At 49.0% G+C, this 14,139-nt stretch overlaps 1 protein-coding gene across 1 annotated transcript; it reads left to right on the top strand.

Moving 5' to 3' along the window:
• Window positions 1-247: 247 nt before the first annotated feature.
• LOC111258318 (ethylene-responsive transcription factor ERF094-like) lies at window positions 248-1,462 on the top strand. The gene has a single exon (XM_022829488.1). It carries the CDS (start codon window positions 248-250, stop codon window positions 1,238-1,240), a length of 993 nt encoding a protein of 330 aa, XP_022685223.1. The 3' UTR covers window positions 1,241-1,462.
• The last annotated feature ends 12,677 nt before the right edge of the window (window positions 1,463-14,139 follow it).

The raw sequence follows: 14,139 nt of genomic DNA, 5'->3' as shown, positions 1-14,139 counted from the left end.
GAGCGCCGCCACCACTCTCCTGATCAGTGAAATCCAGATATGGCGGCTTCCATGAAGGTCAAATTGAGACATCCATTGATGATTGCTTCAGGAGCCTGAACTTTCAAAATTTTAAATCCTCATCCAAAACTCCCAAGAGGCTATAAATACTCCATGCGTTTTCTACTTTTCTCAACGGCTCGTCCAACGCTACTGCTTCTTTCTTCTTCTCTTCTTGTACCTGGAGCACGAGGGCCAATAAATCGAAATGGAACAGGAGCACTTCACCTCCTACGCTTCCTACCACCACCCTGCCCCGGATCCAGACTTGTCGCCGGCCTTGGACGCGACCCAAAGCGACATGCTACTGCAGCTCAAAGCCTTCCTCCTCGACGGCATCGACTCCGAGCCGCCCGCCGAGGTGTGCTCCGGCTGGTCCTCTCCCTCGTCCTCCACCGTTGATGTGTGCTCGGAGATGCAAGCGGCAATGGGACCCTCGACCATCCGCGATCATCAGCATTGGAGCCCGGGTACGGTCGACACCGTCGACATGCCGCTGGACATCGACGCCTTCCTCATCGGCTCGAACGCTGACGCCGCCGCCGCCGAGGAGTGCTCCGACTGGCTCTCTCCCTCGTCCTCAACCTCCTCGGAGGTTGCGAATGTGTCGCCGAGCACGCCGGATGTGCACCAGCGGCCGGACGCCGGAACTGGACCGGCGGCCTCGCCGGGCGACAAGCGGCAGGCCTTCATCGGCGTGCGCAAGCGGCCGTGGGGCAAGTTCGCTGCCGAGATCCGCGACTCGACGCGGAAGGGCGCCCGCGTGTGGATCGGCACCTTCGACAGCCCCGAGGCCGCCGCGCTCGCCTACGACCAGGCCGCTTTCGCGGCGCGCGGCACCACCGCCGTCCTTAACTTCCCCGTAGAGTGCGTGCGGGAGTCGCTGGGGCCGCTGGCGCTCGCCGGCGGCGCGGGCTGCGGTTCCCCTGTCCTGGCGCTGAAGCGGCGGCACTCAAAGCGCACGCGCAGGCGCAAGGTCTCACCAACCGGCTTCAGCAACAGCAAAAGTACATTGCAAGATCTGCAGCCGCCGGCAGGTCAATGCTCTGTCGTGTCCGGCACGGCCGTCGACATGCCGCAGCAGCAGGCGACGGTGTCCATCAGCCAGTGCCCCAGCGGCATTGTGGAGCTAGATGACCTCGGCGACGCCTACTTGGAGAAGCTCCTCCGGGTAGTGTCATCCGAGTTGGGAGAGCACTAGGTGACACCGGACAGGAGCTGTTATTATACCAAGTCATGGTCTTCAGTGTCATGGTCATGGCGACATTACCACTGTCAAATCAGTAATCGACCTAAATATCGCACTGATCCTTCATTTTTACTTACGTTCAACAAAACTGTAAAACCAATTGTAATGGATGGCACACATTATGACCAGTATTTGTTAATACCCCACATTTTTTTTACAGTAGGAACTTTGAGACAGCCTGAAATTATCCTTCTCATCTGTGTGATACTAAATTAACACTACTTTCCCTGTGTATACGTGATCAACACCTTGACTGCTGCATATGAATTAGTAAGTTGTATGGTGGTAACCCTGTTGGCCATCAATTATTTGACTCTGTACCATAGCTAGTGCAACATAGCTACAGTCCAACTTCAGCTGTGACATGACTGAACAAATGGAGGTACTTTGAACAGAGAATGTCGAGAACCAAGAACTAGCTTGGATAGTTAGTAGAGGTGTGTCGGTGTTTAGACCCGGCAACCTACCAATGGGGTATCCGAGATAGTGTTTTATGTGTGGGGCTCGCCGAGACCAGGAACTCGATGGTGAACTCGAACACACGATTTAGACAGGTTCGGACCGCATATGTCATGTAATATCCTACGTCCTGTGTGTTGGTTGGATTGTATTGATTGAGCTTGTTTGGAGGGGATCCCTACCACACATTATATTGTTAGGAGCAGGGTTATAGATCAGTTGTTTACAAGAATACTAGTCGGATTTGACTAGAGAGTCCTACTCTAATTGCTACAAGTAGTTTCCTAATCCTCGACTAGTTCTTGTCGTCCACGTAGAACACGTCGTCCTGCACCGGAGTCTCCATGTCTGACACGTCACGCTGTACAACCCCGTATTGTAGGACTATCCATACCTCCCAGTGAGCCCATAGATGTATGGCCGACAATCCCCCGAGCACTTTTTAGTCAAATGCAGCAGTCTTGAGTACTTCTATAGAGGTCTCCGACTAGTTTGGGGTGCTCCTTTGAGTACTGCATCGGATTGAGTCTTCGAAGGAAACTCGAGTACTACCATGCGGCTAGAATGTGCTCAAGTCTCATTCAACTTGGTTTTGAATCTTCAATCTTGAATCTTTATATGGAAGTGCGATGAAAATCACACTCCATATGGTGTAGCCCCCGAGCCTTAGGTTGAATCAAAGAATCAGGATGAGGGTCAATCTTGTTATTTCACATCTTTTTTACCTTAAAACCTACAGAAATACTTTTTAGCCAACAAGCACATGGCACACAGCCCCCGAGCCATTACACGACTAGTTTAGGTAAAAGGGTCAACCATTGGTCAACATGACCATTCGCCAATAGTAACCTTATCTATTCCGAAATAATTGGAAACAAATCCAGCAATAACTGAGGGCTTTTAAAAATGGAATATTCCCTGAGGAATTCATCCCTTCCATTTTACTCGAGCCATTTTGCCTATTTGTCTTCCACACTGTAGTCCTAGCATCGCCACTTGCCATTCTCGAGCTCAAGTGTCGTCCTTCCACATTGCCTAGCCACCGTGCTTATGTGCAAGAAGAACTTTGTGACAATGGTGGCAAAGAAAGCATCGTCCAGCAAGGCGGCGGAGAGCAAGAAGCGAAAGGCAACCAAGAAGGAGAAGGAGACCTAGCTGCCGGCGCGAAGTACGACAAGACCAATCAGATGGCACTGCCGAATCAAGCCTGCGCTTGGAAGAAGTCTGTGATGAAGGAGGCGGACATCCAGGTGTTGGTGGAAGTCGATCTTCTCCAAGAGTAGGATTTCATCTACTGGAGGGAAGCCTATGGCAACCCATGGCCCATGGAGAGCTTCTCCAATGAAACAGTCATCTTCGCAGACTTCTTTTAGCAAGGTTTGGCTCTGCCTTTCTCTGATTTCTTCCGTGGGCTCTTGAGGTATTACAATCTGGAACTAGTCCACCTCAATACCAATTCAATCTTGCACGTTGCCATTTTCGTGCATCTCTACGAAGCTTTCCTTGGCATTCAGTCACACTTCTAGTTATTTAGGAAGTTTTTTAGAGTTAAGCCCCAATCCAGAATGAACCATACCGAGGTAGTCGGAAGGGTAGGATAGACTCCTAGGCTAGCATAGACTCTCATTCGGGCTGGAAGCAACAGTGGTTCTATATTGGAAACCATGAGCGCCGTCTTCCCAAGGTGACTGGCCATTGTCCAGTATGGAACAACGACTGGTTGCACAAGCCAGGTACTGTAGACAACTTCCAACTACCAAAGCTGATAGAGAAGATCGTTGTGCTCAAGAGGGAAGGACTGACTGGCTTCATACCCCTGCAGCTGCGTTGCACATGGGGGTACGACTACTCGGGACCCAATGACCCGCCCAGGATGACATCGGAAGAATTGTCCGTGGACGAGGTGATGGCCCAGCTGAGGTGCTTCTTCAAGAACGTTAAGGTGATCCTGACATTTGTCCGAGAAAATTGCGCAGCCAATCCACTGAATCCCGTAGGTACCGTGGCCTGCAGCCCCCGAGTACTAATTTTTGTAAATTGTTAAATTGCTGACTTGTCTTCTATTTGCAGGATGAAGTTCACTTGTACTGATCCAATCCTCCTCCACCTAGATCGGATGGCTCTGATGCCGCTCCACGTGTAAAGACCCTTGTGGCCATAGAGAAGGCAATTGAAGAGGAGGAAGAGGAGAAGGAAGAGAACTCGGAGGATTGGTCCTCCTCTAGTAGCTTTTACTCAGAAGCTGCTGAAAAATTCATCATCAAGCCCCGTCTTTCCGACAAGGCGGGGTCATCTCCCAGGACGTCCAAGCATGAAGCTAAGGATGACATGGAAATCGGATTGGCACCACCCTTGAAAAAGGTGTGCACTATCGCCATCGAGCGGGTGGTGAAAAATTCATCCGCTGATGAAGTCCCTCCTCCGGTAATTACTTTTGAAGAAGGACAAGATCCTGAAGATCGAGTACTTGTAAGTTATTTGCTTTATCTCCATGCTAACTTTGTTTCTAACATGGGCGACTTGCAGGTAGTCGAGGAGGAGATAGAGGTAGGAAACGACTACGGTAGTTGTGCAGCAGGAGCTACCGGCGATACAGGAGGTCGAGGAGCCTCCTGCTGCCAGGGCCAACCCTATCCCGATGCAGACTACTCAAGAGGGGAGATGACAACTAAGGCTGGAAAGGATCCATCTGCAACCCAGCAAGCCACACCGAAGAAGTCGTCGCCCACCGTCAAGTCCCTACGTCTGGGAGCTGGGCCCTCCATAAGGATAAAGAGGTCCACTAAGTAAGTATCCGAGTACTAATTGCAACTTGATGTCACTATGTGGTGTGTTTCTGACACTTGTGTTGTTTCAAGAAATCCACCAGTGTGGACATCGGGGGCTCGAGCCCAAAATCTGGAGCTGATGGCGGTAGCCACTCAACCCTAGAGCTCGCCCCAGAGTCCGGAATTCCACCACTTGAGGAGCAGCCCACACCTGAAATCGCTCCAGGTGCGGTATCCCTTGTCACGGCTCTTCTGCATGATGTCATAGCGTTGCTTAACGTTGTTGTAGTGACTGGGCCCATTGTGGTGAGTACTTCCATGGTGGTGGAGTTGGTAGCCCTCATGCTAGATCCAGAAGCTGAGGTGGAGGTGGCAGCCACTAGTGGAGTCGAGGCTACACTTGTAGCCCTCGAGCCAGAGGCTGATGTTGAGGCTGTTGGGGCGCTTCAAGTGCTAGCCGTCGTCCTGCTGTCCAAAGCGGGTCCATCGATTAGTCGTAGTGCGGCCTCCCTCTTGCCTTCGGAGGCTGGTCCATCAACAAGCCGGGCGCTGGTCCCTCTTAGTGTGCCGGATGCCGAGGAGCATGAAGAGCATGATGAAGATTGGATTGCTCCTGGGGTGGACCTAGAGAAAATCCAACTGATAGCTAACCATCTAGCCACCATTTAGATTGAAGCCACGATCATGGAGATGCATCGCCGTGTAGGTGAATTCACACAGGTAAGTTTTACCTCTACCCTAGTTCTTTGACTTGAAATTGGTACTCGTTTCTTACATGAGTACGTACTCTATTTTTGCAGAAATTGATTGAGCACTCCAGCAAGAAGTCAAAGATGATCCAGGGTACGGGGACACCATCATGTGGGATCAGGCGCTGGAACAGAAACTAGCCGAGGAGTGGCAGTACTCCTCCCGGCTACTGATGAAGTATGACAAGCAAACCACGAAGTATTGAAATCTCATCAAGAGGACCACAGAGGAGAAAGGGCGGCTCCGAAAGCGCAATAAGAATTTGAACCATCGGGTGGAAGGTAACCTGTTGTCTCTTCCTAACTTCGAGTAATGATTCGTACTTGATGATGCTAATTTGCTCCTTGCCTGTGTTCTTGCAGAGCTTAGCAAAGAGAATAAGGACCTCCAGGGTCGCGTCTTGGATCGGCAAAGCTCGTACTACTGAGTTACCGATCAACACAAGTTGTCTGCCCATTATGAGACTCTGGAGCACAAGCTTGAGAAAGAGAAGAAGCTACGTGTCAACGAAGAATTCCAAATGGGCTAAGTTGGCGGCAACCAAACTTGCCCTAAAAGAGCTGACTAAAGCTAGTCAGCCTATCACCAATTGTGGAGCCCCCAGAAGAAGGCGTGGAGCCCCGTCCTTTGGAGGAAATACTCAAGGAAGTACCAAGGAAAATCACCAGCTATATCCAGAAGACAGCAGAGTCTGTCTCCAAGTAGTTGTTGGTCATGGTGAAGCCTTTCTATCCGCAAGCTAACTTGGCACCTATTGCGGAAGGTATCACCGAGGACTACTCTGATGAGCAGTTCCAACAGTATCTACAGGAGATAGCTCCTATCGCTAAGGAAGTAGCTGGTCAGATAGATCTTAAGTAGTTGTAATATATAAAACATTTAATTTATTGTAATATAAACAAGTCAAGAAATGAAATGTAAATTATTTCAAGTCTTGTCGCAATATCTACTGCTTGTCCACTTGCTTGAATTCTTTGTTTTAGTGCATCTCCCGAACTACCCTAATTAGTTGCTCGTGTGGTAGTTAGGAGTGTCTGCGCACAAGGCTACTCTTGTGAGCCTCTTCAGATACACAATGTTGAGCACCCTTAGAATGCAACCCTTTTTGCGGAGTGCAAGTACTCGGGTATCTGGGTAGTCAAACTCTTTAGGCGTGTAGAGTCTTTAGGACCTCATGCATTGCAGCCTACCTTTGCAACCTCTCTGGGTTGTTTGGGGGTTGTGCTCCGAAGACCAGGAACTACAGACTTGTTCTTACAAGCTGCGACTAGATAGACTTTGCCTAGATAAGAACTCGAGCAGTATAGGTAACTCCCCTCCCATGGAGAATTTAGCTTCCACAACCCCTTGGTGTCTTGAATACGCTTGATGACCATGTCGCCTGTGTTGAACAAATGTTCTTCGACGTTGCGATCGTCATAACGGCGAATTCCTTCAAGGTGTCTTCCTGACTGGACGAGTGCTGCACAGCAACCTTCTTCAAGGTTCTCCAAGTCTAGACGCCCTGTTGCTTCTACCGCACCCTCCTCGTATTGCTCGACTACTAGGAATTTCCACATAACATTGGCGGAGGGACAACCTCTGATCCGTAGAATAGGAAGTAGGGTGAGTACCCTGTAGGCTTGCACGGCTGTGTACGAAGCCCCCAGAGGACATTGGGTAGGTCCTTGAGCCACATGCCACCTTTGGTATTGCTAATGTTGTGTAGTCTTTTCTTCAAAGCTTCCATTAACACCCGTTGGCGCGCTCAACCTAGCCATTGGCCCATGGATGAGCGATAGAGACGAACGGGACATTGATCCCGCTGTTCTCATAGTACTCCCAGAATTCGTGATTGTTGAAGTTTGAGCCTAGGTCTATGATGATGTGGTTGGGGAAGCCGTAGCGATGGACAATCTAATTAAGGAAATCAAGTACTATGTTTGCCTTGGGGTAGGTCAATGGCTTTACCTCGATCCACCTTTTGAACTTGTCGATCGCCACAAGTACTCGGTTGAAGCCCCTAAGCATCGTAGGCAGTGAGCTAATCATGTCTAGCCCTCATCATGCGAAGGGCCAAGAGGGTGGTATGGTGATCAGCTTGTAGTTAGGGACGTGTTGTGCTTTGTGAAGATTGACAACCTTGGCATCGGCGGACTAGTTCTTCGGCGTCAACAAGAGCTGTAGGCCAATAGAATCCTGCTCGGAAAGCCATGCCCGCGATCATTCTTGATGATGCGTGGTTGCCGCAGATACCCTTGTCGATCTCCTCCAGTATGTCCTTGCCATTTTTCCATGGGACGCACTTCATGAGTACTCCTGATGATGCATCTTATCTGTAGAGCTTATCCCCAACTAGAACGTAGTTCTTGCCGCATCGCGAGACTTGCTCTGCTTCCGTCTTGTCCGGTTGCAACTTGTGCTCCTTGATATAGTCGACGAAGGGGGTTCTCCAATCTACATCGATCATCATAACCTCCTAATCTGGCGTATTATTACCTCGATCAGTGGTTTTAGATGGTGCCGGCTCCACTATGGATGGCCTTTGTAGTTTATGGATGAAGACCCTAGCTAGAACTTGAGCACGAGTAGATCTGAGCTTGGTCAAGACGTCCGCAGCTACATTGTTATCACAAGCCACGTGATGGAACTACAGACTAGAGAACTTGTTCTCCAATTTGCGTACTTCAAGGCAGTATGCATCCATGTTGTCCTTGTGGCAGTCCCACTCGTCATTGACTTGATTGATGACTACTAGTGAGTCACCGTAGACCAACAATTGCTTGATTCCTGGTGAAACTGCCAGGTGGAGCCCGTGCAGAAGCACTTTGTATTCAGCTTCATTGTTGGACACCTCCCAGAAGATTTATAGAACATATTTGAGTTGTTCGTCGTTGGAAAAGATTAAGAGTACTCCTGCGCCAGCTCCCTTAAGCTTGAGTGAACCATCAAAGTACATGACCCAATGCTCTAGGCATTCTGCCGGTGTTTGTACTGGATTTTCCCACCACTCTGCCATGAAATCAAGTTTTGCTTGCGACTTGATGGCAATCCTTGACTTCAATTCTAGGGACAAGGCTCCGAGTTCTACTACCCACTTGGAGATTGTTCCTATTGCATCTCGATTGTGGAGAATTTCTCCCAAGGGGAAGTCTATGACGATGGAGATATTGTGTTCCTGGAAGTAGTGTTATAGCTACTGCGAGATGAGTTGTTAGCGTATAGCAATTATTGAACTGGCGGATACCTGGTTTTAGAATCTGACAACACCTCGCTGAAAAAGTAGATGGGCCTCTATACTTTGTATACATGGCATGGTCCTGGTCTTTCGACTACGATCGCCGTGCTGACGACATTAGTAGTCGCGGGGATGTAGAGCAGCAAGTCCTCATTTGGAGTAGGCGCCATGAGGATCAGTGGCTTTGATAAGAAGTCTTTCAACTGTTGAAGGGCTTGTTCTGCCTCCTCAATCCATTGGAATTATCTTGCCACTTGAGTAGTTTGAGGAAGGGTAGTCCCCATTCTCCAAGCCTTAAGATGAATCTGTTGAGAGCCGCCATGCATCCAGTCAGCTTCTGGAAGTCCTTGATGCACGATGGGGCGTGCAAATTGGTGATGGCAGTGATTTTGTCCAGGTTAGCCTCGATTCCTCGATGACTGATGATGAACCCGAGTAGTTTTCTAGAGGGTACACCGAACACGCACTTTGTAGGGTTCAGCTTCCACCGGAATGCTCGGATGCTTGCGAAAGTTTCTTCGAGATCCGCAATCAAGTTGTCGGGATTTCTGGTCTTTACGACCACGTCATCCACATACGCCTCTATGTTGTAGTGTAGTTGTTTCTTGAAGCACTCCTTGATGGCTCGTTGGTATGTGGCACCAGCATTTTTCAACCCGAAGGACATTGTAGTATAGCAGAAAGCTCCATATGGGGTGATGAATGCAGTCTTTATTTGATCTTCTTCCTTGATCTTCTTCCTTGAGAGCTATCTGGTGATACCCCGAGTAGCAGTTAAGAAAACAGAGTAGAGCACATCCAGCCATTGAGTCGATGACTTGATCAATTCTAGGGAGCCCAAAGGAATCCTTTAGATAGTGCTTGTTGAGATCCATGTAGTTGACACACATCCTCCACTCACTGATGTTCTTCTTCCGCTTGGAGCCACTCTAGATGATTATGAAGCCAGCCGTGAGTAGTTTGGCCAACTCTTTTTTGATTGCTTCCCTTCTATCTTGGGCAAATCGACATAGTCATTGTTGCTTTGACGTAGCTTTGGGATCCACATTTAATAAGTGCTCGATCAGCTCCCTAGGCACCCCCGGCATATTAGATGTCTTCCATGCAAAGATGTCTTGGTTGGCCCAGAGGAAGCTAACGAGCATGTCTTTCTATTTGGGGTCTAGCTCTGAGCCAATTAGGGCTGCCTTGGAGCTATCGTTGGTGCCAAGGTCAATGGATTTGATATCGATCTCACTTGCCAGCTTGACCTTGGTTGCCTCCGACATCTTCTCTGGGATCTCGAGTTTTGTCGGGGATAGTTTTGGAGGCAGCGAAAACTTGCATCATTGAATTTGGCACCTAAGTAGTCACTGCAGTTCCACGACTTCTGTGTCGTCATCGTATGATCACTTCAAGTCTCTACGCAGGGAGAATACTCCCTTAGGTCCTGGCATTTTGAGTACTAGGTACACGTAATGCGGGATGGCCATGAATTTGGCTAGTGTGGGTCTTCCGAAGATAGTGTGATACGATATTTTGAAATCAGCCACCTCGATCTAGATGTACTCGGTCTAGTAGTGATCCTTAGTTCCGAAGGTGACTGGCAAGACCACCTGACAAAGGGGTATAGCCACATTACATAGGACAATCCCGTAGAACAGGGAATTCCTCGGGGTGAGCATATCCATAATATCGAGGCCCATTTTCCTCAAAGTCTTGGCGAAGAGTACGTTGAGAACGCTGCAGCTATCGATGAGTACTTTTGTGAGTCGAGGCTTGGGACTACTGGGTCCAAGATGAGAGGATAGTGTCTTGGGTCAGAGAAACTAGTCCACTGATCCTTCCTGGAGAAAGTGATTGGCACCTCAGATCACTTGAGGAACGTAGGTGTTGCTGACTCAATGGACATGATCTCTCGGAGGGCTAGTTTCTGGGACCGCTTGGTAGCAGTACCCAAAGTACCGCCGAATTTGACGTTGACCGTGTTGGATGGGTTCTGGAATTTTCTGTTGTCACCATCATCTTCGTCTTCTTTAGCCTTGCCCTTGTCCTTTGCTCCAGAATGTTCTGGAAGATCTTTCATGACTCTGCGTAGGCTATAGCAATCCATCGCAGAGTGCTTAGAGTGTGGGTGCCACGGGCACTGCTTTTTCAGGAGATCCTTGAACGGAGTCCTTTCCTGATTCCCGCCACCTTTCTTGGATGACTGGGACATCACCGTGACAGCGTTGTCTAGCTTTCTTTTTACGATTTTTACCACTCGAGTAGTTGCCTTAGTTGTCATTGTTGGATCGATCATTACAGTTCTTGTTGTTGTGTTGGCCATTTCTCTAGTTGTTGTTGTTCTGGACTCTGTTACAACTAGACTCGAACCGCTCGATCACTTTATCTTATTCATCCCCCTAGGCCTGTATCATGGTCTTGAGAGACTTGATATCTTCTGAGCACCTCCTGCTAAAATCTTGGAACATCCGGCGGTCATAGAGGCCATTCTTGAAGTACTCTATGGCATCCCGCTCCGTGATGTCCATGACAGTGGCTTTCTTGTCCAAGAAATGGCGTAGGTAGCTGCGCAGGGTCTCACCTTGTTGCTGTTTGACTTGGGACAAGTCGATCCTATTGCCAGGACATTGCATTGCCCCTGTGAAGTTGTTTGTGAATGCCGCCTTGAGTTGACTCCATGTGTCGATGGAGTTCTCCCTCAAGGATTCAAGCCATGTGAGTGGCCCTGCCTCCATGCAGATGGGGAAGTAGATGACTTTGGTGTCATCGTTTCCTCCCACCGCCTGGACTAACAACGAGCAGCATTGTAGCCATTGGATTGGGTCCTGCTTGTCGTCGTACTTGGTGATACGCGGAGGTTTAAACTTGTTGGGTAAGACCATCTTGCATACTCGTTTTGATAAAGCAGGGAATCCGTCATAATCTTCTCCCAAGTACTCGACTTCTTGTTCGTGCTCACGGTGGCACCCTTCAATGTCTGTACGGGCGTCGCGGTTGTTGTTGAGCTTCTAATGAAGGTCGCGTGTTGGGGATTTAGACTCTGGACGGGGCCCACGGTAGCCATGGCCTCTCGAGGGTCCCGCCCAACTACTCTCTACCCTGTGACTAGGTCTTGCGCTACTGCCATGATAGGATAGGGTGCGTCGAACTGAATGTATCGGGCTCTATTGGTCCAGTTGCTTGTATGCATGCTCCGCCATTAGAGTTAGTTGCTTGGTGTACTTGGTTTGTGGCATTGCCCGAGTAATTAGGTCAATGGATGCGATGGTGGTGAGAGGAGTGTGATGGTGACGCGATTGAACTGCTTCCAATGTGTGGTCCAAGTTCATGATGGGTAGATCAGATGCAAGACGGCGGTGATGATCTGCTCGTGCCGCGTTTCTTGCTCGCCGTCGGGTTTTTTGACCTTTGGTTTCTTCTCCTTCTACATTGGCGGTGAGCTCATTCGCGGACACATCATCTAGGTGACAAGGCGTGACTCGTCGCTCATGGAAAGAGCAGGTGGCTTCATATTGGGCTGGTAGATGAATCTGCCTTGTGGAGTAGACATGATTACCAAGCCCTGTTGTGGACCTAATAATGGAGTCTCCTTGTCTAGATCCGAGTAGTAATCGGGGCCCTCGATCCAATCTGAGTTGAATTGTCATCTGGACAGGGTGTTCTGGTAGACAGTGCTCGACTTTTGGAGTCCGAATGGGAATTGACTTGTATCGTAGACTGATTCACACGATAGCTTAAGCGCCGGCTCCTGGGAACCAATCCAACTAGTTGGAGAATTCAAGTTTTACTCAGACTCGTCCCCTGAGCCTCGGAAGAAGTCGAAAATTTCATTGCATTTTTCAATGAAATCCTCAAAAGCTTGGCGATGAAGGTTGATGTCGTAGAGTTTCTCCTCCTTGGCTGGTGTGATGTGGCGATGGAAGTTTCCAGTGCCGTTTGCGATGTAGACACAGGAGCCAAAGACGAGCGTTGTGCTCGCTTTGAACGCAATGGTGGGCTTGATGATGACTTGAGCAATTGAGTTCGCTCGTGGATTTTCAGCGAGAGCCCCTACCGTGCGCACCAGCTGTCAATGTTTAGACCCGGCAACCTACCGAGGGGATACTCGAGGTACTATTTTATGCGTGGGGTTTGCCGAGATCAGGAACTTGATGGTGAACTCAAACACACAACTCAGACAGGTTCAGGCCGCATATGTCGCGTAATACCCTACGTCCTATGTGTTGGTTGGGTTGTATTGATTGAACTTGTTTGGAGGAGGTCCTTGCCTCACCTTATATTATCGAGGGTAGGGTTACAAGTCGGTTGTTTACAAGAATACTAGTCGAATTCGACCAGAGAATCCTACTCTAATTGCTACGAGTAGTTTCCTTATCCTCGACTAGTTCTTATCCTCCACGTAGACCACGCCATCCTACACCGTAGTCTCCATATCCGACATGTCTCGGTGTATAGCCCTGTATTGTAGGACTATCCGTACCTCCCAACGAGCCCATAGATATATTGCTGACAAGGTGTTTGTAAGGAAAATGGCTCTAGGACATAATGATTTTGGTAATTAATGACAACAGAGTCATTGGGACTAATGTATTTGTAAGATGTACCTTTGTAGGTGCTTTATAGGTTCCAAGGATTAATTACAAAACCATCCAAATGATAGTAAAAATCTAGAGATGGTAATGAAGCCTGGACAGAGACACGCAAAGACTTGAAGCGAATCCTGCTGGAAATGTGCATCGACATAATCCACCAATTCATTCGGTGGTGACCAAGTAAGGTCACCAAATTAGTCGGTGACAAGATGAACAGCAGTAAGGCCAAGGACGTGCACTATGACCATCGACCCATTCGGTGGACACAAAGGATCACCACCGAATTGGTTAGTGTGATCGGCTTGGCTCATAATCGGCTCTGGAAGTTTTGAAGCATATTTATCGGCTCACCAATTCATACGGTGGGTATAGTGACCAGAGCACCGAATCAGTCGGTGAAGGAAGGTAGAAAAAGATTGTGGCTCAGGGGGTCATTGACCCATTTGGTGATGCCATGCACATGGTCACCGAATCAGTCGGTGTTGCGTGTAGGGCCCGAGCGACAGTGGACGTCAGTTGCCCAACGGCTACCTAAGGTGGCAAGCACCGACTCATTCGGTTCTACCCTGTGCACACCACCGAATTAGTCAGTGATGCGCAAAAATTTGCAACGGCTATGCAATGGCTAGTTGTTGGAGTTAGGGCTATATGTACCCCACTGCCCAGTCATTTGATGTGTGTTAGAGCTTGAAGAAGTTATAAGCTTGGTTCTCACATACACATTGGTGCTCTATCCAATAAAGTTCTTAAGAGAGGATTAAGGCAATTAGCATAAGGTTTAGGTCCTGATTAGTACTAATTTAGGCCTATTAGCTCATTGCTTTAGGGATTAGCCTAGAATTAGGCGAGGTTTGCACACCTCCTTTGTATCGGTGCCTGCAAGCACCAAGAGTTGCAAATCCGGGGCTTGTATGTCTTGCGGGACCCTCCAACCACATTTGTGGAGTGGCTGCTGGTGCTTATGATAGGGAGGAAAGGCCCTAGGCGTTTTGCTGAAGCTCTACCAAGTGAAGAGCGGCAATGAGTATTCGGGAGAGGCTAGGCAGAGACCCACTTGCTCGTGGGGAAGAATTGTCGGCC

This window comes from Setaria italica, chromosome VIII (genome assembly GCF_000263155.2).
Source record: "Setaria italica strain Yugu1 chromosome VIII, Setaria_italica_v2.0, whole genome shotgun sequence".
Classification (NCBI taxonomy): Eukaryota; Viridiplantae; Streptophyta; class Magnoliopsida; order Poales; family Poaceae; genus Setaria; species Setaria italica.
This window is presented reverse-complemented; position numbering and strand designations above follow the sequence as displayed.